The sequence below is a fragment of the Nicotiana tabacum genome, chromosome 4 (assembly GCF_000715075.1).
Source record: "Nicotiana tabacum cultivar K326 chromosome 4, ASM71507v2, whole genome shotgun sequence".
NCBI lineage: Eukaryota > Viridiplantae > Streptophyta > Magnoliopsida > Solanales > Solanaceae > Nicotiana > Nicotiana tabacum.
The window spans coordinates 32,635,276-32,662,569 of NC_134083.1; the positions used below are offsets into that span (position 1 = coordinate 32,635,276).

Below are 27,294 nucleotides of genomic sequence, written 5' to 3' on the forward strand. Positions count from 1 at the left end.
AGCTTTCTGTTAGAAATTGAAAATCGAACGTTTCCACTCTTCAATATAATTGTTTTAAATGCGAAGAAAAAACCAGTGGGTAGCAAAATTCTTGATTTCCTTTTCTTGTACTAGTAGTGGGTAAGAGCACTAATTTTTGCAGGTCCCAGTATCAGTCCTTTGCATTTTGACATTCTAGGCACACCAATTATGTGTTCGCACTAAACAGCGTCAACCACCACTTTGAATTTTAAAACTGATTCCGATTGTCTGCAGAAATTCATCGTAAATACTTAATTGATTAGAAACTAAGCAGTTCAGTTTTTTGAAATATTAACCGATCAAGAAAAAATTACGGATCAAATCATGAGTTATTAATCCATACTTAAGAAGATCCTCCATTTACGAATAGAAATTAAGGTGGTCCTGAGCCAAATTAAATTCAAAGTCGTCTAATCCTCCTGAGTTCCATACCAACTTAACAAAAGGGTGTAGTGTTAGTATTAATTTTTGGTCTATTTGGCAGCATTGTGAATGTAATGCAATAAGTTAGTGGTAAATGGTCAACATTCAACATCGCTACGTTGGATGAATCTATTCCCTTCCCAAACTTAAGGGATTTGCTTCTTCTTTTTTTCAATTAAAAAAAAACTAAGGGATTTGCTGAAGTTTAATTGATTTGTGCCAAGTGGTACGAAGATGGATTGTGGACTATGAAAATTGTAATGCTTGGATTTATCCCAACATCAGTCATGCACGACGGTCAACATGGCCCAACTTTGACATTTCTTACATAAAATTACAAATTTCAATTATTTCCAGAAGGCTGAATTTAAGGTATAAAATTTAGAAATTCAAGATCTCAGATTCCGACATGTATTATCCTTTGATATTAATTTTCCAAACCCAACTGTAATCAGTTGACGTGTACTTTGCACATGATGTCCTATAAAAAAAAATTTAAGGACTTGTTCATTTACCCTTTTTATTACATCCTCATATAGTGATAATGCTAATACAGTAACAAGCTTACAAGCATTAAAACAAGCCGAAAAACAACTATAAAAGCAAATTCTCCAAATTGGTTGCAAGTAAATGTCTTCTGCACTGCATTTAAGGGTGACTGCTACTAACGCCTTCAATATTTTCAGGCCACAAGGCCCGTCATTTTCGAAAATAGCAGATACATACGTACTACAATCAATTTAAAATTGACCTACATAAAACTGTGTTCATTTTTCCTTTTTTCGGCTTCATTATACATATAACCCGTGTCAGTTGCGAAAGTTATGCAAGAATTATGTGGTGAGAAAAAGAAGAAACCATCCTAAGTTGACCCTCATTATCATGAAGTTAAGCTGTATTTCACATATTGAAAATTTTATTTCTATGAAAAAACTCACAAGCAATTAAACGGGCAGTGAAAATTATACTATTATGTTTACTATCACGGGAACACCATTATAAGTCTGCTTGACCCCATATCCGAGAGGCTTATTGCTGCTGAAATTAGCATAAGTTGGAAGCAGCAAGCTTATTCTATTACTATTTACTACTCAAAGTACATATAACCATGACCTTACCATAGATAAAATAATTAACAAATGTTCTAAGCAACTTGGAAAGTGGTCAAGACTATTCATACCTTTTGCATTTAACAGGTACATTTGAAAGCCAGCACTAATGCTCTCCCAATAAAGCCCAGAGACTTGTGATGATATTGAGTAATGACCCTTTAAACTTCATGATACCCCAAAATCACACAGATGGGAAATACTTGTTGAGATTGAATGGAAGGGAATAGAATTCTTCACTCCTCGTGTCGGTCTTGAAAGACTTAAACTTGTCCCACCATGGCTTGCCTCTGTCTTTCCTTACCTGACTATCCTTTTTGTGCATTGTGTTGTCCAAGAAATAAGCCAGAATACCCGCAACAAATGCTTCCGATGAGAAGGGCACATTAACCATGTCGTTGAACTGAACAATAACAAAGCACGAGAAACTTCTCTCAGCAAGCTCTAATACATGACTAGGAAAAGTAAGTGCTAAGACATTCAGAAGCTAATGCCAATTTTCCATACCCATCGTCCACTCGTGTGAACAGGTCCATAACCAGCAATAACTGTGTACTCGTTGAAGTACTGTGGCACTGACAAACCCAGAAAGATGGAGAAACCTAATATAAACTTGGTACGGAAACTATTCAGATTGCAGAACTGGAGGAAGCTTAAGCCTCCAACGCCTACAAACGACAAACAACATAAGAACTCACTAATTCTTCAATAACATACATCAGAGATTATTGGTTTGAACTTGCTTCCATATGCTTACCTACATAAGCGAAGAAAATGCAGTACAAAGCACCTACAATGGATGCTGGTATTGAAGCAAAGACTGCTCCAAATTTTCCTGAAGATGATGGTGTTGTCAAGACAATCACAGGGAAAAAGGAAAGGGAGGGGCGTAGTCGATTATCAAAAAATATCAGTAAGATCCTTCTCAAAGGGAATGTTTAAGCAGGTGATTTACCGAGAATTGAGAAGAAAATCATAAACCCTGCAGATATCTGAACAACTCTTCTGCTGCCAACACGTGTCAGTGCCAAAAGACCTGCATTCTCACTGCGTATACGCAGAGGAAAGGACATCTCAATCAACTATTATAATAAGAGTTTATCGCTCGGTAGAAGAATTTTTCTGGACTTACATAGATACAGAAGATCCATTCCCAGTGCCAAACAACCCAGACAGTAAAATGCCAATTCCCTGAGATACAAACAAAAGACTGTTAAGTTAACGACAGCAACAAGACCTGAAACTTGAAACTAATAAAGAGCAAAGTAGAAAGACCAAGAAAACAGTTCATTCTCATGAATCTTATTGAGCTCTTCTTTTCCCAATACATGATCTCACAAAAAGAGGCTTTCTTTTCTCTTCTCATGGTCCAAACATTCAGTTATCCAGATCCAGTTAATCAACACTCCTTTCTCTAGCTCTAGCTCTTGCTCTTCCCGATTTAACTAATGGGTTAGCTAGCCTGTTTAAGTCTTGCATAGGCTCACAACATGACTGTAAAAAGTACAGATTGCAGAAAAAATGAGAAAGCACAAGAAACAATAATATTTGAACTAGATAATATTCGCATAATTTTGGCTTGTAACACCCGATTCCCAGTCTTCTGAGATTATTAAGAATGCTCCAGGGCAAACACAAGGCATAGGAAAAATGATTAGATAGTGTAGAGAGGAAAGGTAGACTTGGTGCAATGGTAAGGTTGTTGCCATGAGACCGGGACACTACGGGTTCAAACTGTGAAAATAGTCTGGTATAGAAAAAGTAAAGTAAGGCTGCCTACAATAGACCCAATTTGATCCGACTCTTCCCTGCAGGAGCTTAGTGCATCAGGTTGCGCTTTAGGAAGCAGGAAGAATACCTAGAAACCACAAGAGGAAGCAAGAAAGTATTATTGGTCATCAGATGGCCATGCATGAATTTTGAAGTGTTCCAATCTTTAGCCCAAAAAAAGATATCGGCTAGATATGGCATCTGTTGTTTACATCACGTCCAAAGTAGATTGAAATCTGCAGGTCAGCAACCAATTTGACTAAAATTGGCATTACAGAATAATTGTTCTATAGACCTGAATTTGAGAGGAAATAGATTTCACTTGGGGAGATGGATGCATCACAACATTGGTGGATAACCTGAAGCTTAATCAAAAGGTATAAATGGCAAGAGCAGAAATCATTCCAAAAAATCCTACGCATGTGATTGCAAGTAAACATCCACATCAACTAGAAGATATTATTCACGATTCATGTTCCGTTTTGCTAAAGAACGGGGAAGAAAGGGAGCAGGAGGGATGATTCTAGGAAAACGCCTTTTTACCTGCCAACCTACACCTCTGCTGAGTACGGATGGTGGCAAGGGAGTAGCACTTGCATATCTCGTAATTGCAATAAAACCACCAGTAGACTGAAAAAACAAAATCAACCATCAGAAGGGAGTCGGTTCCAGGCTTGTCTAGCCCAGGTATCTTTTTCTTCATAAAACTTAGCAATCAAAAGAAGTGCAAAGAAACAACAGAACTGAAAAGGAAGCAAAATGGGGGAAAATAGAGCAGGGGATCATAAAAGAACAGAACAGATTAGGGTTGAAAAACAACTCTTAGACATCTGCCCCAACAACTAGGGGTTCATAATAGTTACTGAGCCTATTCTATGCAGTCAGCAATGTGGCCTAACACACAAAACCTCCAATGAGATAGTGTAAAGCATTCACAATTTTGACCAATTGCTATGCCAGCCGGGTAAACTAACCTCAACAAGAGCAACAAATGCAGCCATCATCATAGCAAATGCTTCACCAGCATCAAATGAAGGTGGTCCCCACTGGAAGGGGTATGGAACTCTAATCCTGCGGACAAAGACCAGCGAGAGAATATGATCAACAACTACAGATTATAAGTGGCTTTGAATTGACAATACTTGAATGGCACCAAATCGAATAGACAACATTGTGAACTATAGAAGGTGCATACAAGAAAAAGTGCTAAACAAATAGAAAGCTTGGCACAAAAAAATAGCACATCATGTGTTGCAAGAATAATACCACCATTGAAGGAGTGGAAGTGGAGAAAACAGTAAACTTTTTGTGCTTTTAGAAGTACAACAGTGAAAAACTGACAGCTGACTTCAAAAGACAATGTATCTGCTCCTAAACATGAAAATCAGGTAGGTGAGCTTCTAACACCCATCCTTACGTATTCACTTGCACATACAAAAGTAACTACCACGCCTCAATCACGAGCTAATTGGGTTACTTATTACTTGCACATAAGTGTTCCTAAATCGTAATTCAAATGTGATATCTACCAATTATGCTCAAGGTAAAAATTAATAGCAATAAATAGGATAAGCACATTTCAATTGCGACTAATATGGTGATGGAGACAAAATTGCCGAATTTCACCCATGCAAAGGCTTATCTTACAAATTCCTCAACCTATTTCTCTTTATCTTTCCTCTATTGTCATTTGAGAAAAATAGCAAGCGTGTTACTTTTCACATCATTGAAAGAACCAGTCACATTTTAACTTCTTAGAGTTCCTGCTGATGGAATCTAATGAGGTGATTAACCTTAAATCACGCGACAAGAAGACAGTTCATGAGTCTGTAAGTCTATTAAAATCTCGGAATTAGAAGCTCATTATGAGGTTATCTCATGTATCAATATGGAAGTGTCATTATGCCGAAGTTTGTGGTTGCCATATACATCACGTAAACTATCCTCTGTGTCCCAGCATAGAGATGTATATGATCCAATCTGTTCATCAATAAAGATAGCAAGCTCATTTATGCATTAAATGAGCTTAGTTTCAGATCCTTCTCGAGCTTGATTATTTAAAAAAGCTACGCTCACCTAATCCCGGCTCGGCTCAACTCGAATACCCTAGCAAAAGCACACTCAGATGCTTGTGCTTCTTCCCTTTGCCACACAATCCGTCACTCACCATCCCAAACACCAGCCATTAATCATATTCCAATGTTTATCTATATGGAGTCACCATCAATCATCACGAACCCAAACATTCAAAACTTTAACATGAAGTCAATGATGATTCCAACTTCTTTGAATGTCAAAATTTTGACATTTTCTGTTCAATTCTTTGAGATTCAGCGGAGATTTAGACAAAGATTGACAAAGTTTTCATTGGTTTGATTGACAGATACATCTGATTAATGTCTTCCTCATGCATAAGGAATCAAATGCCCCTATAATCCTTGAAATTTGAATCTAGTTGGTGAAAGCTTATTTATTAATTATCCTACGAAGGTGACTAAACTTTCGTCCTATCTGGTCTATATATGTGCTTTCAGGCTGCGACAGACAAATAAAGTTGGAAATTGTGATGGTCCAGAGAGAGTTCAGTTTTCGCATTCGAGCTCAAGTTCAAGCTCAACTTTTTGAGCTATTTCTTTAGTTGTTTGATCAAGTGCTAAGCTCGTATGACAACCAAGATAGGGCTTGAGCTCAGGAAATTTCCAAGCAAGTTGATCTCCCGCTTCTCGGCATAGGTTGGGCTCGTTAACATATCTAGAACTAATCAATCTACTTCCTTTTTATTCTACCCAGCTTGCACCACCACCGTAGTCCCTAGTAAGAGATTCTTTATTTCCATACTACAAATACTTCAAATTACGTTAGCAAATTAGTAGCATGAGAGCTACTTACTACTTTAAAGTTCAACTTCATAAAAAAAAATCCATTTTAATCCTACTTTTGGACCCACAAAAGGAAATCCAAAGGAATTTCCAGAGGTCTGACCAGGCACTAAATGTAGCAGAAAAGGATGAGGCGTAAGGAAGAGAAAAAGCACTCACCATGGAGCACCATCAATGAGTCCAGCACGATCCGTTCTACAGCTTGCTTGGGTCTTTGGTGGCGTCCCATTATAAGCCCCACCCACCGTAAGTAGGTGTGCGTAGATCCATACAATTGCCACCGTGAAAAGAACAGCAAACCGATCAAATATATTCTTTCCTCGGCGTATCAAATGTGCCAAATACTGCAATGACCACCAAAATCAAATGATCTGTAATTTTTATATTCTACAATTCAAAGCAGCATAAGGTGATAGCAATATGATTTTTCGATAAAGCATCTCACCTGAGAGAAAATGACCAAAAGGACCAGCTGTGGCAACCCAATTTCAACACATTTGGCAACCTAAACATAGAAGGTAGTCAGATACAGAAAACATTTCAGCCATTATATAGCAACAAGCAAGTAGACAACCAAAAAGGAAAAAAGGCTAATCTACATCAATACTTACCCCGGGAAAACCAAATTCGTAGAGCCCGAAGCCAACAAGAGAAACTAAAGGAACAGCTGAAAGTGGGCTCAAAAACCTAAATAATGGACAGAAATAAAATGCCAATCAGAGCTACTTTTCACTGAAATAACACAAAATGATGATGCAATGACATGGTGCAAACCACCAAAACTGACCCTTTAAGCAATTATTTGATCTTCAATCCCAGAAAAGACAATAACAGGTGTAGAAAAGAGTGCTTTATTAAGTCATCGGAACTAGATCATAAGTCTAAAATAGGGAATAACATCAGCCAGTCATACATTGAGATAATAGGAACTAGATCAGAAGTCTATACATAGGGAATAACATCAACCAGTCATATGTCGACACTAAATGGCACACAAATAAATCTTGTGATGGTAACAAACCTTACAACATTGCGCCAAAGACCACTGAAGCCTAGGACAATCTGAAGTGTTGAAGCAACGATAAGTGCACCTTGGGTGGCCCGCATTATCTTCTTGAATCTCTGATGAAAAATAGAAAATGTAACATAATATCAGGACAGAACATCACCAAGATGCAGTGGATGAGCCTACGTTATGCCTAAACATCTTCTATAAAAATTAAAAGAACATGCACTAATAAGAATTATTTTGAGGAAATATGATTACTAGTTTCCAAAGCCACTAAGGAGTTTGTAGATCAGTGTTTTTGGCACTCAAGTATAATATTATAAAGAGAATAAGAACAGCTAAACTGTCATCCAACTGATATACCTACGAGAAAACTGCATCACAAAACCAATTTCTCTAATTTTCTTTTCAATTGACTATAATACATGATCCAAACAACAAAGGACAAAATTAGCATCTGAAGACACTAACCGAAACAGGGTCTGGGTCTTCCCATCGTCCCGAAAGGATAATTGAAATTGTAGGTGCAACAAAGGTATAAGACCCTCCAATCACAGCAGGTAGTCTAGTTCCAAAGTAAGATTGCAACAAGGTGTTCAGCCCAGCAACAAATAGCAATGTCTGAATAACTTTGGCTTTCTCCTCCTGCGAAAGGGCAGATAATCTTTTGTTTAATATTGTCACACTACTTTTTAAGTCGAAATAGAACAATTCATTTTAAGCAGTATAACAGCTTTCCGCTGTCAATAGGCCTCACATTTCCTCCTCCCATTTGGGGAACTAGAGCCGTAGGAATGATAACTGTGGTACCGAGCATAACCAGATAATGCTGAAATCCAAGAAGGATAGCCTCAGCTGCATTAAACAATAAGACAAAATCAGCATAGTCCACAATCCACATTTCGGAAAATAATCAGCAACAAAATACAAAAATAAAAAGATGACATTTTGTTCAAAATCAGCAGCACAAAAAGAAGCAATTACTTTACAGACTAGATATTACTCCAATGCCAGCCAACAGGACAATAGTTTCTACAATCAGCCACCAGACACAAGATTTCTACTAAGGCTGCGTGATATTTCATGTGTGACTACCAAAGGATAGCATAAAGTATACAAATCACCCCCAAAAAAAGGGAAGAACTTTCAGGCACAACTAATATAAAAGCTAAATGACAGTCAAATATGTTAAGAGGCTAAATGAAAATAAATAAATAAATAAAAGTCATATGCTTTAACAACTAGAATTTGAGAAAATATAGAAAATGTCAAACTAAAGCAATTAATGTGAGCTCTGCTTAATACAGCAACACACACTACACTAAGAAGCAATTCACTGAGAAATAGTAAAGCCTGTGGGGCAGAAAACAGAGTTCAGGAAAAATCAGGGCCAATATGCTTCAGCAAGAATGGATAAGATTATACTACTATGCTAAAACAAGAACTAAGAACTAATCAAGCTCACAGAATTAAACACTCACGCCAAGGAGGAGGACTGGTAATGCAGTAAGAAACATTGGGAAGCTGATCTTTTGGTGGATGTGGTGCTGGTTCATCTGCCTTTCCTGCCCTCTCTCTCTCTCTCTCTCTCTCTCTCTCTCTCTCTCTCTCTCTCTCTCTCTCAAAGTGAGGACAGTACACTATTCGGTGAAGTGTCTACAGAGTAGAGAGACTAAGCGGTGCAAAATCCCAAATCTGCACAATGACACATAATAAATCTCTCAGTTCTCAGAAACCAATAAAAGGTTAGCAAAAGAAAAAGGACTCAAGCTTTTTGTTTCGAGTACCTAGAAAGCAAGATTGCAGAAAAGATTTAATTTTTAGAGTACCCAAAAAGCTCAATCACTCATATATGAACCACGCAAGCTTGACAAGATTGGAACAACAACCCACATGTATATATGTTCCCACAAAATCCACTCACTTTTTACTACTAGTACTAGTATATCTTACTGTAAAATAAAAAAGAGAAATGCAAATGAAATGAAACTGTAACACAGTGTTTTGACACTGTAAGAAAGAAACTACCTTAAGCAACTTCAAGTTGGTATGAAGTATTAAGGTCAATAAAATCACAGACCCCACTTTCAGTTAATGATTTTCAAGGGGAAAACAGAGGTTATACGAAGGGAAAAAAAGAAGAAGAAAAAACTACCAACTTTATGAAGATGGTATTTTGTTGCTGCAGTCTAATGCCAAAATTAAAGCAAAAATGTAAAGATAAAAAGACTTCAAAATTGGCCCCCCAACTTTGAACACCGCTTCTTTTTTCCCCTTCTCTTTCTGTTTCATAAAGAGATGTAAGAATTAAAAAAATTCGAAGAATCTCTCGATCAGACACACATTTATTAATGTTGTTTATTTGTTTATTTCTCTTTCCGAATTGAGTCAACACACATTCGCTCCCAGGGGTTGACACCTCAATAAGAAAGTAGTAGGAGTAGTAAAATACACCATTTATGAATTTATAACCAGGGAATTTTTGTCTTTAAAGAAACGTTATCGTTTTACCATCTGTCCACCCTCTCTGTCGATTAATTTACTATTTTTCTCCTATTGTTGTCGTCCATATTTTAAAGGGGAATGCACCTAGTTTTCTGGTTAAATTTTTTTTATCGTCTGTCACTAAGAAATTATATGCAAAACAACTTCTATTAAATTTATCTTATTTACGTCTTACATTGTTTCAGTTCTTTTTTAAATGACGGATTTGTCCTTGAATATACTGCAGAATCAAGTTAAGCAAACCAAATTATTAAAAGAAATAATTGAGTTTTGACTAATATGATTGAGGAATTTGTACCAACTAATCCAGAAAAAAGAATAGAGGAATATTGGGGTGCACAAAAAGAAGAGACAAATTGGAAAGGAAACAAATGACACCGACACATTCTCCTTATTTTTGGTTCCAATTTGCATCAGATCCCCTATTCGAATTTTGTTGATACTTGAGGAAATTTCCACCTTAGTCCCTCCCAAAAGAAAAATAATTATAAAAATCCTACTATTAGTTTTTGTTTTGTGATGACAATATAATATCAAACATTATAGTGCTATAATTTTTGACTTATTTATGGAGAAAAGAAGTTATTACAATTTACATGTACCAATTTTACATTCTGATTTTGACAATCCAGATATTTCTTCATACTTGTAATTAGTTTGGTTCTATCTTCTTTCTAATTTAAACATTTGATATTCACTTGTTCCACTAATTTAAATTTACGCTAAGTAGTTGGTTTAATTCTAAATATAAAAGTAGTCAGCATTTATCATTAGGGTTTTGGTACAATAATTTATCGTTATTTTTTTGGTGCAGTTATTAGTATTCATTATTATCCTTATGACTTAATAGTAAAAGAAAAAAGTACTCTTAGCTCCTCAGAAGTCAAAACAAGAATAATGTACCTTGCCATTGCAGTCGGCAAAAATTGGGTGATTGCTGAAGAGGTTAAAATCACGTGACATGTATTCTTCAAAGCATCAGAAAATTTTTAAAATGTTCCTTATGAGTTGTTAAATAGTATTAACTTATGGAGTACATACAATTTATATCGAGTGTGCTTGATATAATGGAAGTTAGTTTTTTATTAAAAAATATTTTCTTGAAAAGTTCTTTTCGTGTGTGTTATAATTATTTTCTAGTGTTTAGTTCAATATATAGTTGTTGAATGAACAAAAAAAAATCCACTTTGTTTTTTTTTCTTTTTTAGGATATTTTATGTGTTTTCTTTTTTTTATTTTACTTTTACTGTAGTAGTATATTAAAAGTCACTTCTTCTTTTTAGTTGTTCTTTTCAATGGTTAAAAAGCGAATTTGTGAAAAAGGTGGGGAAAAAAAAGTGGATCTTTCGGCGGAATTGAGAATAATTCGTTATAACAGTAAAATTAAAAGGATCTTTTTCTATTGCTTTTTCGAATAAGTGATTAGGATAATCCCAAGGTGTTAATTCCAAGAACCTTAAACCTAAAGTTACGAATGATTGTAGTGCTGTCTCAGCTAAAAATATGGAGTTTTGTAAGTTTCAATGACTAATCTACCCATTTTACCAAAATCACTTCTAAACTCCGACTGTAAAATATGGACTTGGGTTTCTTGATGATATCGATTTAATTTGAATATGCAACTTCTACTTGTATCACAGGCTTGGTATATACTTTCTTTTATTGCATTTTTAATACATCTATATATCCTCAAACCTAACATTTGCAATTCAAGTAAGTTACAAAGTTATAAATAAACTCTGGTTATTTTGCTTAGTTCCGTTTGTCACTTGAGCTAATAAATCATTTGGTAAGTGCATGTTTTTCCTAGATAAAAAGGTCTTTATTGATATGTAGAACATTTAATGTAACTCTATAAAAGTATAGACTTCTTATGAACCAGTGCGTAATGTGCTAATTTTCCTTTTGGATGACGGAAATATATCGACGACATTGTAATATCATATAACTATCTTGTTCAAGATAATAACACTATCACAACATAATTGAACGCTAATGATAGGGGTAAAACGTTTTACAATAAGGTCATAATTATCCAATAAGCTAAATTGTCTTAAAACGATCACATAATTGAGCAACGAACCAAAATATCGTGCAAGAATTTGTTGAAACTCATAAATGTTTTTCTCTATAATCTCATTAAATACTTCTTTTTGACACGTAATTCAATCAAATCTAATGCGTCCCATGAACTAAGACTTGCTAAAACAACTGCCATCTAGCCACGTCAAAATTTCAAGAAAACGATATCCTCGGCATGAAAACGATTTCTACTCCTTTCTTCCACAATAAATGACCAATTTACCTTTATCACATCCATTAAGGAAATACGAATTCTTATAGAAAAAAAGATGTATTTACTGAATTAACCTTAATTAATTATTACCTTGACACATTAAAATATATAAAAAAGGACAAATTTTGAAAAAATAAAATTAATTCTTTCTTGATTATGTAAATGAACACTTATTTTGCATCAAAACAAAAAAGGTAAAATGATTATTTATTGTAGACACAAGAGAGAGTAATAATTTTATGGCTTTGCTCCAGCACTATATATATTTTTCGCTATGTACTCACCTAAAATTTAGATAGGCATGTTACATCCTAATAAGGTCAAGAGGCCCCATCAATGAACTTGCTGACTAGCTAACAGTCTTAACAATCAATATGGCAAAAGTATGACAGCAAATTTTCCACTGAAAGTCGATTAGGACTTGGGAAAACACCAAATCTCTTGAAAGATACCGAATAATTCTTTCCATTTGGCTCCTTTTTTTAATAGCTAACAAATACTGTTTCAATGGTTGTAACATGATAAATTAGTTAGAAATTGTAGCCTTCTTGATTGGCCGTAAGCACCTTTATGAATCTTCAACTAAAATCATAAAAGGTCACTTTGGGGTGAAAATGGGGCTACTTATGTTTTGTCCTCCTTAAGTTTTGTTTTTGATACTTTTTCCCCACTTTTACATGATTTGTCAAGATCGTCCATCATTCTGCGAGCTCAAAAAGTTGGTTAAAAGAAACAAATCCTATTAGTCATAATGGCAGCCCGTTGATCACTATACTGCAAAGTCTCATAGGATAACTATATAATAAGTAGGATCATATAACCATGTGGTAGTTATGTTAGTTAGTCAGGGTATTTTAGTCTTTTTATCTATTTTACACACGTGACTCGTGTGAACCAGTTGTATATAACCAACACTCTGTATTAAAAGAGTTGGTTACACAGATAATGAATACATCTTCTTCATCACTCGTCTTCTTCTCTCTATACTGATTTCTTCTTAATCACATGCAATTGTGTTCTCAGCTAGATTTGTACATAGGTTTTATCATGGTATCAGAGCGGGCGATTTGAGATTGGATCGTAGATTTTAAAATTTCAATTGACGGCCATTGTCGAAGCTTAAGCTGGTCTGTCATGGCGGAAACTGGAAATCTACAAATTGATCACAATCATCCACTGTTCTTACAACAAACTGACACTCCCGGAATAGCATTGATTGATATCAAGCTTACAGGACTTGAAAACTACGCGCTATGGAGCAGATCGATGAGAATGGCATTGTTGGTTAAAAACAAGTTAGGGTTCATAGATGGAACCTGTCTAAAAAGCTCTTATAGAGGGGAATTAGGGCATCAATGGGAACGATGTAACGTTATGGTGCTTTTGTGGATTGGTCGCACTATATCTACTGAATTGCAGCCAAGCATCATCTACGCGTCAGATGTAAGAAAGGTGTGGAATGAATTTAAGGAACGTTTTAACAAATCGAACCTTACTAGGTTTTATCACTTATGGACAACAATAGGAACTCTGAGGTAAGGTACAAACTATATAACATCTTATTATACTAAAATGAAGGATTTGCAGGATGAAATGGATTTAACGGTGCTAGGAGCAGGATGTGATTGTGAGGAAACTAAGCCTTTTCTAGATCAGTTTAAAAACGTATGCTTATTGCAATTCCTTGTTGGTTTAAATGAAAGCTACAGTCATGTGAGAAGTGAGATCCTTCTTAAAATACTTGTGTTAATTGTGAATCAAGCATATGCCTTAGCAGTTCAGGAAAAGAGTCAACGAACACTTAGTGTAGCTAATTCAGATAAGGAGCCTTTAACTATGCTAGCTGGAAGAGGACAAGGTTTCAAGGCGACAAGGAAACCAGGTTTCATATGTGATTACTGTGGTTACAAAGGTCATTTGAAGGAGAACTGTTACAAGATTATATGTTATCCACCAGACTTTAAAAGCAAGAAAAAAACTCAAAACTCTGGTGTGAAGAGGTATGCTAATGTATCAGTTGGAGAATGAGGGAGTTCTAACACCACTACTCAGATACAGGGGCATTACTTCATAGAAGATCAATACAAACATCTGTTGGGACTTTTGAACAAACCAGATCCTGATCCGGATGACTATCATACTTTAATGGCAGGTATAACTTCATTATTATCCAAGGCATTTAACTATGATTGAATAATAGATACAGGTGCTTCACATCATGTTACACCTTATAAAGAAGTATTAGATTATATAAGAAAGATTGAAAATCAAAATAACAATGGTATGCAAGTACCTACATGAGGTAAATGTCATGTAGCACATGCAGGAAATATGAAGATATTAGAGGATTTGACACTGAGAGATGTAGTGCATGTCCCTGACTTTAAATTCAATCTAATATCGGTTTCTAAACTGACTAAGGAGTTATCATGTTGTGCTGCATTCTTCCCTGATTTCTGTGTATTTCAGGGTCTTTGTGGGAAGGTACTAGAGATTGGTAAAGAACACAATGGTTTGTATCTGCTGAAGAAGGAGCTCAATAGGAAATTCCCAACTATAGCAAGAAGTGTTGTGCAAATGCAGGAAGATTCAGCACTTTGGCACATAATATTAGGTCATCCTTCAACTATTACAACGCAACATATCCCTTTATTAAAGAATAAGGTGGATACCAAGTTACAACATAGCTATGAAATATGTCCTTTAGTAGCAAAGCAAAATAGACTATCTTTCCAGCCTAGTATTAGTAAAACAGATCAGATTTTTTAACTTGTGCATATAGATGTTTGGGGTCCTCATAGGATACCAACATATAACAGAAAATACTACTTTGTGACTCTACTGGATGATTTTAGCAGATATACTTGGTTATGTTTGTTACAATCCAAGTGTAAAGTAGTTGTTGTATTAAAGGATTTCTTTACCATGGTGCATAATCAATTTGGTTTGAATATCAAAATATTGAGATTAGATAATGGAATTGAATTCTTTAATTCAAAATGTGATGAGTTATTGACTTCATTAGGAATTGTGCATCAAAGTAGATGTCCATACACACCCCAACAAAATGGGGTGGTGGAAAAAAAATATAGGTATATACTGAAAGTAGCTAGAGCCTTGAAGTTTCAAAACTCCTTGCCAAACAGATTCTGGGGTGACTGTGTTAAAACAATAGTTTACTTGATAAATAAATGGCCAATTTCTGCTCTATCAGGGAAATCACTGTATGAAGTTCTTTATAAGTAACCAGTTAAGATTGAGCATTTGGAGGTCTTTGGTTGTTTATATTTTGCAAGCACTCTACCAAGAGGAGACAAATTTGCTCCAAGAGCTAGAAGGACTGTACTGATAGGATATTCAGAAACTCAAAAAGGCTACAGGTTGTATGATTTGGAGAGCAGGACATTTCTAGTGAGCAGAGATGTCACATTCAGAGAACAAGTATTTCCTTTCAAGGGAATGACTTCAGACCTAGATAACATATTCCCACAAGATCCTCCTGAGTTAATGCCTATTGAGATACCCTCTAATCCTAACACCTTTCAACCTAGCTCTCATAATATTCCTACCCCAGTTGAAAGTACATCTCCAATCATCACACAAACAGATCCACCAAATCAGCTACATGAAGAATTACCTGCAGACAGTGTTGATCATTTATCATCACAGAATTAGGAAGAGGCAGATATCAACAGCATTAATTCAGATCCTTTAGCATCAGATGCATTTGGAGAAGTTGGAGGCATTTCACCTGAAGGAGATGCTGTGATTGATGTCAGGAAATCAACAAGACCCTCTAGACTACCTATATGGCTAAAGGATTATATGACAAAATGGAAATTCACATGCAACAGTCTATATCCAATTTCACAAGGATTGTCATATGCAAACCTCACTGTAGGATAGCAGTCTTATTTGAAGGCCTTCTCAGCATACACTGAACCTGGATCATTTAAGGAAGCTACTCTGGATAGCAGGTGGGTTGAGGCAATGCAACAGGAGATAAGTACACTAAAAGAAAACAGCACATGGAAGTTGGTTGATCTGCCACCAGGGAAGCAGGCCATTGGATCAAAATGGGTCTATAAGATAAAACATAAAGCAAATGGAGAAGTAGAAAGGTTTAAGGCCAGATTAGTGGCTAAAGGTTACAATCAAAAAGAGGGCTTAGACTACCATGATACTTTCTCTCCAGTGACAAAAATAGTACCTGTTAGGACCATTATCAGCATTGTTGCAGCAAAAGTATGGAATTTGCATCAAATGGATATAAACAATGCCTTCTCACAAGGTGACTTATATGAAGAAGTATGCATGGCCTTGCAACAAGGTTTTCATAGACAAGGGGAGAGAAAGGTTTGCAGGCTGCTAAAGTCGCTCTATGGGTTGAAACAAGCATCAAGACACTGGAACATAAAGCTTACAGATGCCTTGATCACACATGGCTACCTACAGAGTACTTTTGATCACTCTCTGTTCAACAAGAAACAAGGCTCAGATATGGTCATCATACTAGTTTATGTAGATGACCTATTGATCACTGGAAGCAACCCTCAGCTAGTCAATGATGCAAAAAGGATATTACAAAGCCAATTCAAGGTGAAGGATTTGGGAGAACTAAGATACTTCCTTGGTATTGAGGTTCTCATATCACAAAAGGGGATTCTACTGAACCAAAGAAAGTATGCACTTGAGTTAATTTTAGGTGTAGGTCTGAGTGGCTCTAAGCCTATTTCAACACCTCTGGAATTGAATCAAAAGCTTACCACAACAGAGTATGATGCTCATGTAGGAAAGCTAGGAGATCCAGACTTAGAAGACATTACTGCATATCAGAAGCTGATTGGGAAGCTCTTGTACTAAGGCAATCACACGACCTGACATTAACTTTGCAGTGCAAACATTGAGCCAGTTCATGCAAAGTCCAAAGCAATCTCATATGGATGCATCCTTAAGGGTGGTCAAGTATACCAAAGGAGTACTAGGCCGAGGAGTTCTTCTGCATGCAAAGCCAGTTAACAGTTTGACTGCATACTGTGATGAAGATTGGGCAGCCTGCCCTAATACTAGGAGATCAGTGACAGGATATGTCGTCAAATTAGGGAGTTCTGTGATCTCATGGAAATTTAAGAAGTAACAAACAGTTAGTAGGAGTTCAGCAGAAACAGAATATAGAAGTATGGAAGCTGTGGCAGCAGAAGTCACTTGGTTGCCAGGCCTTCTCGAGGAACTAGGGATGTCAATCTCTAAACCTGTCCAATTGTTCTGTGACAACAAGGCAGCTATTAAAATAGCTGAGAATCCCATATTTCATGAACGTACCAAACATGTAGAAATAGATTGTCACTTTGTGCGACAAAAAATCAAGTCTGGGCTACTTGCACCACACCATGTCACATCACTCACAAAGGGTCTATCTGTTGCTCAGCATCACTCGCTAGTTTCCAAGCTTGGAGTGTTGGATGTCTTCCAACCTCCAGCTTGAGGGGGAGTATTAATGTAGGGTCATATAACCATGTGGTAGTTATGTTAGTTAGTCAGGGGTATTTTAGTTTTTTTTTATCTATTTTACACACGTGACTCGTGTGAACCATTATATAACTAACACTCTATATTAACAGAGTTAGTTACACAGATAATGCATACATCTTCTTCTTCACTCGTCTTCTTCTCTCTATACTGATTTCTTCTTAATCACATGCAATTGTTTTCTCAGCTAGATCTGTACACATATTTTATCAAATATAACAAGAAATATTACACTAATGGAGTATTGCTAACTAGCACAAGTATATACCTTCTCTAAAATTGTGTGTTTAGCTTTTAGCTGACTTCACGTGTGGATCATATCAATTCAAAGGAGTCAGTGTTACAATATTAGGTGATAAAATAGATAGTGGCAAAAGAAAGAAAAGATATGGACCATATGGTTAAGCATGAAAAACAACCTTATCCACACAAACACGAGTTGAAGGCTTGCACCGTAGTAAACTAGGAAGAACTGGAACGAAAAAGCTGGAAAGAAAGGAAGAAAGAAGGAAAACAGGAAAATTATATATCGAAAGAGAAAAGTGGATGATTTCTCACTTTCTGTTCTTTCTCTTTTTGTAGCGCAATGTCTGTATTTTAGGGATTTCAAGGTCTTTTTGGTGCTCAATTGACAAGAGAAAAGTAAAAGAAAATAGGCGCATGAAATGAAGAGTATAAAAATGAAAATGAATCGAGTCTCGAAATAATATACTTCTACTAATTATCTTGATAGAATTGATTGAAGTAAAATTAGAAACATATCTTAACAAGGAATAAGAGAATGATTCGTTACAAAAAAAAAAAAAAAAAAAGAAAAAACTGAAATCATGAGCTTATTAGAATTAGGTAAAAATTTAGCTATTCCATTAAAAAGGGGCAGGGTAAGAATAAAAAGAAAAAAGGTGACAGGACGTGGGGGTGTTGCTTTCCATGATTTAACAAGATAACCTACCTCCACACAGGGACCACGCCCCCTTGCAAATCCTCTGCCCTGTTATCATTTTCTCATTACATACATAATAATTTAGGAAGGGGACGAAACTTCATATGTTCCATTCCTTTTGGTTTTATGAATGTAGGTTATCACTGTACTTACTATTCATTTGAAGTAACATACATTCAAGTAGAAGATAATGTCCATCCACATCTATCTATCGTTGAAAATTTGAGTTGATTATCAGGTGGTCACTCAATTAATGAAAATTGTGTAAGAAAGTTGTTTACCCGAAAAATCGGATAACGTTAAATTTAGATATGATTCTAAGGGTATACAAATTTCTTTGATATAAAATGACGATACAGGTATTTTTTGCTATGAAATAAGAAATGATGGACGGGAAGACTAAAAAATATTAGAAGAACAAACACAATGAAATCTTAATGTGTCCTGCCCCTATTGCAGTCTATCTCCCTTTTTATAGTATAGGGTCACTACTTTATTTGTAACAACATAAAATAATACATATAGTGGAGAACCCATGATGGTTTGTCTCTCCCTTGATTCTCGCCAAGATTCTCTCCCTTGGTGCGGTTGTAACGGCTCTTGTCTGCGAGCTTGGCACTGACTCGAGCTTGGTGCTAGATCGAATCCCCAGTTTTAGTTCGAGCTCGGTTCTGGCTTGGAGCACCGATATACGGGGTCTGTGTCGGTCGTCGTTACCCCGTAGTCCGATTCGGACGCGGGCTCGATAATGATATCGAATTTTGCGGTTGATTGGTCTTATAGCTCGAAGCTCGACGTCTCTACTTCGGAATTCATCCGAGCTCGCCATGCGGATACCCTTCGACTGAAACGTCATTGTCTCCACCGGTCTTTATGATTGAGAATCGGTTTTGACCGTACACAGATAGTCCCCTCGTTTCTCGGAAAGGATGTGGCGAGGAACGATATGATTTCCCTGCGGCTCGATCAAATTTATGCCGACGTTTCTATCGAACCCGATCTCGACGTATGTGATGGCTGTCCCATCGGCTCGGTTTTACCGAGGCATTTAATGTGTGTCAGACGGTGGTCGGCCACCGCTGATACCGAACCGTCAGGCCTTAGTCTATAAATAATCTTTCCACACAACTTTTACCATTTTTGCGCCTTCTCTTCTTCCAGACTTTCCTATTTATCCTCTCTACTTTGCTGCTACGGAGCCGTTCATGCCAGAATTTTGGTGCTGTCTATTTCTTCCTTTGCACTCTTTCCTTTCATATCAATGGCGAAAACTTCCAAAACTGTACCTCAGAAGGAAAAGGCCTCTTCCTCACGGCCGTCTAATGATAAGGCGCCGGTGGAGCCGTCAGTTCATGACTATGTTCCTGGCCCATGCATTTTGAAAACTGATTTTAAGGTAGAGAACCCTTCCTCCGTTCTGGGTCGATGTGAACACATATCGATGTATACATGCTCTATAATGGAGGATCACCTCGAGGCCGTCCGAAAAGACTGCAACTGGGGTTCCGAGGTCGTGCTGCAAATTCCGTCTTCCGATGAGGATGTTACCACTTACGTGGAGGGGTTTTTAAGTGTTTATACTTATACCTTCACACTGGGACCCGTCGACCCGGTGATTATTAATTTCTGCAAAAGGTATCAAGTCACCCTTGGCCAAATCCATCCCTCTTTATGGCGTATAGTGATCTTATTGCGCTTCTTCTCTATCAAAGCCGAAGGGTTGGATTTTTCTCTGAACCACCTCATTTGACTGTATCGGCCTCAGATCTTTCGAGGACTAATCAGACTTCATCGTCGGGCATCGAAGGCATTGATATCGAGCATCGATGAAGATAAGGATCAAGGTAGGATGGGTCGTTATATCCGAGTGAGCACCCGTGATCTCATTTCGGAGGAGAAGATGTCGTTCCGTGAAGAATGAAATTTTGACCGTAAGTGATTTTTGTTCACTTTTCAGGTGCTTTTCCGATTTTTTCTGATGTCCTTCCCTGATGTTTAGCTGCCCCTTGGATGCCACAAGCAGTGCCCGACCTCGAGGACTGGGTTCGGAAGTTAGCCTCGACCTCCTCTTACGCCGAGCGCGCTTGGCGTGATTTGGCAAAAGGCAGATGGGAGGCCAAGAACCATGGTGAGGTTTGCTTCTTGTTTCCTTTGAAGTATTCTTTGCGTTCTATTCATTACCGATTTCCTCTTGTGCAGGTATAACCAGGGATCCCGATTTGAGGCCTTCGAGCGGCGAGGAAAGAAACAAGTCCCTGGTCCCTAAGCAGGGGGAAGATAAGAAGCGAAAAGCTTCCTCTCGGTCAGAGGACCCCAAGCCCAAAACTCGTAGGGTGAAGAGAAAAACAATTGTCCTTTTGATTGACTCGGTCCAACGACTGAGAAAAGAAGAAGAATAAAATAGCTCATCGGCTTTGGTAGTCCGGTCTACGGAGGCCATCGAGGTTGCCAGAGCTCCCATAGCCGATGGCGACTGTACCTGTCGGGGTTGTTCCCGAAGACCAGAATCTCGGCCGGAGTACTTCGAGCGATTTGCTCGGGGCTATGACAATAGGTGATTCGCCTTCTCTTCCATCTTTTTCTGAGGAGGCGCTGAAGGAAGCTCGAGAATTGAAGACTCCCGATATCGGTGCAGGCTCTGGTGCAGGGGATCCTTTCAGGGATTGTTTTACTGGAGTCGACGATGGTTCCGATATCGGTGACGCTTCTCTTTTATTGGAGGAGGCTCAGCGTTTCATTACTCGGGTAATGATTCTTCCATACTTCGTTTATTTGTTCTTTTCCATACTTGACTCGTGTTTCTTACTGTGCAGGCCATTAGTAGTTTTTGAGTCGATCTTAGCCAGTGTGAGGCCGAGCTCCGGAAGGTCTCAGGTGAGAGAGATGCCTTGCGGCTTCTTTGCAGCCAAAAGGACGAGGCTATAAAGGACCTCCAAGCGGATTTGGCTAAGGTCCGTGAAGAAGGGGTCGAGCTCGATAAGCAGGTGAGCCTCGTTCTGTTAAAGTATGGGTCTGACTCAACCGTGGAAGTTAACCCTTCGTTATCTCAGTTGCAGCAGAAGATCGAAAAGATCGGGTTACTTCGAGAAGAAGTCGATCAAATCCGAGCTGAATGCAATCGGTGGAAGGAGACCCTTGACCGCCTGGCAGCGAAAAAAGAGACCATTTTGACAAAATTATTATCGGTCGACGTTCAACTTCGAAATGTCAAGCAAAAGGGGTCGGTTCAAGCTAAGAAGATCGAGTAGCTTGAAACACGACTTGTTGAGGCTAAGGCGGAGGTTGAGTCGTCGAAAGTCTTGGCGGATAAGTCCATTGCTGTATACCGGGCTGATGTTGAGGCTGCTCAGATGGAGGCCCGGGCAGCGACGAAGGTCGCCGATACTCAAGCTCATTGGGTTACCGAACTTACTAAGTGTAGGTCTCGGAGGGAGACCCTCGAGGAGATACATGCTCGAGGTTTCGACCTTACCGAAGAGGTGAAAAAGGCAAAACAGCTCGAAGCGGAAGCTGAAGCCTTGGCTTCTGATGACGATGATGATGATGGTAGTGAAAGCGGATCCGAGGATGGGGAAGAGCTCGACCAGGAAGCTTAGTTTCGAATTCTTCATGTTTGTACATTAATCTCGTAGGCAATTTTCGTATATATATGTATAATCAGGTCGACTTGTTTTTGTTCTGTGAAGACTTTTAATCGAATGTTGACCTTGTAGTCTCTCTGATCGATCAGGTTTGTAGCCCCTGAGTTTGCTTGTTGAGTCGATGATTCACACTTTGAAGGAACATAATTCGTAGATGTAAAAAGTAGCTTATTAGCCGTCGAGTGAATGTTTGGAACTTGAAATATTGGAGCCCGTAGGCATAATGGTAGAGTGCGTGCTTGCTCGAACTTGAGATAAAGGTAGCCCGTAGGCTTAATATTCGAGTGATTATTTCGAACTCGGAATGTAAGTAGCCTGTAGGCTTAATAGTCGAGTGAATATTTCAAACTCGAAATTTAAGTAGCCCGTAGGCTTAAATGGTAGAGTGAGTGCTTTGCTCGAACTCAGAATAACAGTAACCCGTAGGCTTAATAGTCGAGTGAATGTTTCAAACTCGAAATTTAAGTGGCACGTAGGCTTAAATGGTAGAGTGAGTGCTTTGCTCGAACTCAGAATAACAGTAGCCCGTAGGCTTAACAGTCGAGTGAATGTTTCGAACTCGAAATTTAAGTGGCCCGTAGGCTTAAATGGTAGAGTGAGTGCTTTGCTCGAACTCAGAATAACAGTAGCCCGTAGGCTTAATAGTCGAGTGAATGTTTCGAACTCGAAATATAAGTAGCCCGTAGGCCTAAATGGTAGAGTGAGTGCTTTGCTCGAACTCAGAATAACAGTAGCCCATAGGCTTAATAATCGAGTGAATGTTTCGAACTCGAAATGTAAGTAGCCCGTAGGCTTAAATGGTAGAGTGAGTGCTTTGCTCGAACTCAGAATAACAGTAGCTCGTAGGCTTAATAGTCGAGTGAATGTTTCGAACTCGAAATTTAAGTAGCCTGTAGGCTTAAATGGTAGAGTGAGTGCTTTGCTCGAACTCAGAATAACAGTAGCCTGTAGGCTTAATAGTCGAGTGAATGTTTCAAACTCGAAATGTAAGTAGCCCGTAGGCTTAAATGGTAGAGTGGGTGCTTTGCTCGAACTCAGAATAATAGTAGCCCGTAGGCTTAATAGTCGAGTGAATCTTAATTCTGGTTCAACAATAAATCTCAAGTCATTGCACATGTGTTTATGTTTGGGCCGATCTATATGAGCATGGTTCATCTTGACCATTTGGCTCTTACAATTTTTCCTGTTGGAACCTTGTTGTGAGATGACTATCTTGCACCTGAACTCGATGTATTTGAGGGCCCTGATGCTCCCCTGGTATTCGAGGTCTGTCGGAAAGAGGAATCGGATATTGTTGAAAGTGCAGCAAGATCGATGGTTGCCCCATTAAAAACCTTGCCAAAAAAAACCATTTGGGAGAAAACTGGTCTAAGGAAAAAAGAGTGCAACACGTGCTCTTGATCGAAAGATCTTCTTCGGCTCTTGTTCGGACTTCTGCATGGGTTAGTTAGATGAATATGGAAAGGTCGTGCCTTAGCAGTAGTACCGTTTTAGATGTGATACATTCCAACTGCTTGATAGCTGTTTGCCGTTTATGATGCCGAGCCTGCATGATCCTTTTCCAACGTTCTCGAGCACCTGGTATGGTCCTTCCCAATTTGGTCCTAATTTTCCTTCGTTCGGATTTCGAGTATTGATGGTGACCTTTCTTAACACTAAGTCCCCGGGCTTGAAATGGCGGAGTTTAGTTCTTCGATTATAGTACTTTTCGATTCGTTGCTTTTGGGCGGCCAGTCGGATGAGGGCAGCTTCTTGTCCTTCGTCCGATAATTCAAGGCTGGTGTTCATAGCCTCGTTATTTGATTCTTCTGTCATGAATCAAAATCTGGGACTAGGTTCACCGACTTCGACTAGTATCAATGCTTCAGAACCATATACTAAGGAGAACGGGGTCGCCCCCGTACTGGATTTTGACGTTGTTCGGTATGCCCAAAGGATTTCGGGCAAGATTTCTCTCTATTTTCCCTTCGCGTCGTTCAATCTCTTCTTCAGGTTTTGAAGAATAGTTTTGTTCGTTGATTCGGCTTGACCATTCCCACTAGGGTGGTATGGTGTTGATAATATCCTTCTTATTTTGTGATCTTCGAGGAATTTTGTGATTTTGCTGCCAACAAATTGCTTCCCATTGTCACATACTATTTCGGCGGGTATCCCGAATCGGCATATGATATGATCCCAAATAAAGTCTATGACTTTTTTCTCTCTTATTTTCTCGAATGCCTGCGCTTCAACTCACTTAGAAAAATAGTCATAAATAAATAAAATAAATTTGGCTTTACTTGGGGTCGACGGCAGAGGGGCGACGATGTCCATCCCCCATTTCATGAATGGCCACGGGGATAGGACCGAGTGAAGTTGCTCCCCGGCTTGATGGATTATTGGCGCAAACCTCTGATATTTATCACATATACGAACAAATTCTTTCGCATCTTTGCCCATATCAATCCAATAATACCCCGCTCTGATCACTTTTCGGACTAATGTGTCGGCGCCGGAGTGATTGCCACAAGTGCCCTTGTGTACTTCCCGGAGGATATAATTGGTATCTCCCGGACCCACACATACCGCCATCGGTCCATCGAATGTTCTTCGATATAGTGTTCCGTCCGCAGCCAACGTAAATCGAGCAACTTTAGTTCGTAGGACCCTGGAATCTTTAGGGTCTGAAGGGAGCTTTCCATTTTTTAAGTACTCAATATACTTGTTTCTCCAATCCCAGGTTAAGCTAGTAGAATTTATTTCGGCGTGCCCTTCTTCGATTACCGATCTTGAAAGTTGGACGACAGTCCCCGAGCTCAAATCACCTTCCTCGACCGACGATCCCAAATTTGCTAGAGCATCGGCCTCATTATTCTGTTCTCGTGGGACATGCCGTAGGGTCTATTATTTGAAATGGTGTAAGGTGATAAGCAGTTTGTCCAGATACCTTTGCATCCTACCTTCTCGGACTTCGAAGGTTTTGTTTACTTGACTAACCACCAGCAAAGAGTCACAGTGCGCCTCAATTACTTCTGCTCCCAAGTTTCTAGCTAGTTCAAGACCTGCAATCATGGCTTCATACTCGGCCTCGTTGTTAGTTAACCTGATAGTTTTAATAGCTTGCCTAATAATGTTACCCGTGGGGGGTTTTAAAACTATGCCTAACCCGGACCCCTTTATATTCGAAGCACCGTTCGTAAATAGGATCCATACCTCAGACGATATACCTGATTTCAAAAGGAGTTCCCTTTCGACTTCGGGTATGAGGGTTGGCGTGAAGTCGGCCACGAAGTCTGCCAAAATTTGAGACTTGATGGCCGTACGAGGTTGATATTCGATATCGTACCCACTGAGTTCGATGGCCCATTTGGCCAATCGGCCTGATAGTTCGGGCCTATGTAAAATATTACGGAGTGGGCAGGTGGTTAATACGCTTATGGGGTGACATTGGAAATACGGCCTTAACTTTCTAGATGCGCTTACCAGGGCAAGTGCCAATTTTTCTAAGTGCGGATACCTAGTTTCCGTTTCTCCTAAGGTCCGACTCACGTAATAAATGGGAAATTGCGTACCTTGCTCTTCTCGAACTAGGATGCTGCTTACGACGACTTCCGATACCGCCAAGTACAGGTAGATCTGCTCGTCCGTTTTTTGGAGTATGAAGCAGTGGCGGGCTCGAGAGGTATCATTTCAATTCCTGTAACACTTGTTGGCATTCTGGCGTCCAGGCGAAGTCGTTCTTCTTTTTTGAGTAGGGAAAAAAAATTGTGACTTCGATCCGATGATCTTGAAATGAATCGGCCTAAGGCTGCAATTCTTCCCGTTAACCTTTGTACAGCTTTCACGCTGTCCACGATGGTGATGTCTTCTATGGCCTTGATTTTGTCGGGGTTAATCTCAATTCCCCGATTTGAGACCATGAAGCCAAGGAACTTGCCCGAACCGACCCCGAAAGTATATTTTTCGGGGTTGAGCTTCATGTTGAATTTTCTCAGAATCTTGAACGTTTCCTGCAAATGGGCCAAATGGTCCTCTGCGCGCAGGGACTTAACTAGCATGTCATCAATATAGACTTCCATCGTTTTACCTATTTGTTCTTCGAACATTCTGTTTACTAGGCGTTGATAAGTAGCTCCTGCATTTTTTAGCCCGAAGGGCATTACGTTATAACAATATGTTTCATATCGGGTCACAAATGAAGTCTTTTCCCGATAGTCCGGGTTCATCTGAATTTGATTATACCCGGAATAGGCGTCGAGAAATGTGAGAATCTCGTGGCCGGCCGTGGCATCGATCATACGATCGATGTTGGGCAGTGGAAAGGAATCTTTAGGGCATGCTTTGTTCAAATCCTTATAGTCCACACACATTCTAAGTTTGTTTCCTTTTTTAGGTACAACAACCACATTGGCTAACCATTCGGTGTATTTTACTTCCCGAATGGACCCTATCTTGAGAAATTTGGTTACCTCGTCCTTTATGAATGCGTGTTTTTCCTCAAACTGGGGCCTTCTTTTTTGCTTCACCGGTCTGAACATAGGGTTCAAACTTAACTGGTGCGCCGTTATGTCCGGCAGGATCCCTGTTATATCTAGATGGGACCAGGCAAAACAATCGATGTTATTGATAAGAAATTGAATGAGTTTCTTCCTAAGTTCGGGGCTCAAACCCATTCCCAGGTATACCTTTTGTTCGGGCCAGTGTTCGATCAGTACCATTTGCTCCAGTTCCTCAATTGTTGATTTGGTGGCATCGAAATCATCGGGGGTTACGAAGGATCGAGGGATCCATCGATCATCATCGTCCTCTTCAATGTTTTGCTTACCTGACCGGGTCGAAGCCGATGTCTGTGATTGCTATTTGGCGCTCTGCTTTGAACCTGATCCTTTTATTGGTAAAGGTCAGGATATTGATTTTGCTTCTTCGACGGAGAACATTTCCTTTGCGGCCGGTTGTTCCCCGTACACTATTTTGACACCTCCCGATGTTGGGAATTTGAGGACCTGGTGTAGGGTCGAGGGTACGGCTCTCATGTTGTGGATCCACGACCTTCCGAAGAGGGCATTATATCTCATATCACCTTTTGCGGCCGGTTGTTCCCCGTACACTATTTTGTTTGCTGGATGGTTCTGGCCACGTTTATCGGTAGGGTAATCTCGCCTTTAGTGGTTTCACATGCCATATTAAATC

The 27,294-nt window shown here is 38.9% G+C and overlaps 2 protein-coding genes across 5 annotated transcripts; one reads left to right on the forward strand and one right to left on the reverse strand.

The window, feature by feature from the left end:
- Positions 1–1,388: 1,388 nt before the first annotated feature.
- On the reverse strand, positions 1,389–9,649 carry LOC107799171 (nucleobase-ascorbate transporter 6). Of its 4 annotated transcripts, none has more exons than XM_016622255.2 (15): positions 8,999–9,649; positions 8,693–8,906; positions 7,969–8,066; positions 7,683–7,856; positions 7,224–7,324; positions 6,814–6,889; positions 6,648–6,707; positions 6,362–6,546; positions 4,298–4,394; positions 3,867–3,953; positions 2,686–2,744; positions 2,509–2,600; positions 2,311–2,388; positions 2,061–2,221; positions 1,389–1,956 (listed from the first exon to the last, which is right to left on the reverse strand). In XM_016622255.2, exons 3-15 carry the CDS (start codon positions 8,026–8,028, stop codon positions 1,738–1,740), a joined length of 1,449 nt encoding a protein of 482 aa, XP_016477741.2. In that variant the 5' UTR covers positions 8,029–8,066; positions 8,693–8,906; positions 8,999–9,649; the 3' UTR covers positions 1,389–1,737. The 4 variants fall into 4 exon arrangements, with proteins under 4 accessions (XP_016477741.2, XP_016477742.2, XP_016477743.1 ...); XM_016622256.2 differs by having other exon boundaries at positions 9,240–9,409; XM_016622257.2 differs by lacking the exon at positions 8,693–8,906 and having other exon boundaries at positions 9,240–9,381.
- A 3,497-nt stretch (positions 9,650–13,146) lies between these two features.
- Positions 13,147–14,040, forward strand: LOC142179862 (uncharacterized). Its single transcript, XM_075250750.1, has 2 exons — positions 13,147–13,464; positions 13,600–14,040. The coding sequence occupies exons 1-2, from the start codon at positions 13,147–13,149 to the stop codon at positions 14,038–14,040; spliced, it is 759 nt and encodes a 252-aa protein (XP_075106851.1).
- Positions 14,041–27,294: the final 13,254 nt, after the last annotated feature.

What these genes read in the sequence shown, in the direction of transcription:
- LOC107799171 (XM_016622255.2), bottom strand. Translation starts at nt 8,028, where the DNA reads ATGCTCGGTACCACAGTTATCATTCCTACGGCTCTAGTTCCCCAAATG. An exon ending in CATTTTCTTCGCTTATGTAG is followed by an intron (nt 2,222 to 2,310) that starts GTAAGCATATGG and finishes TGTCGTTTGTAG; the next exon opens with GCGTTGGAGGCTTAAGCTTC. An exon ending in TTCACACGAGTGGACGATGG is followed by an intron (nt 1,957 to 2,060) that starts GTATGGAAAATT and finishes GTTATTGTTCAG; the next exon opens with TTCAACGACATGGTTAATGT.
- LOC142179862 (XM_075250750.1), top strand. Translation starts at nt 13,147, where the DNA reads ATGGCGGAAACTGGAAATCTACAAATTGATCACAATCATCCACTGTTC. An exon ending in ACGCGTCAGATGTAAGAAAG is followed by an intron (nt 13,465 to 13,599) that starts GTGTGGAATGAA and finishes AAGGATTTGCAG; the next exon opens with GATGAAATGGATTTAACGGT.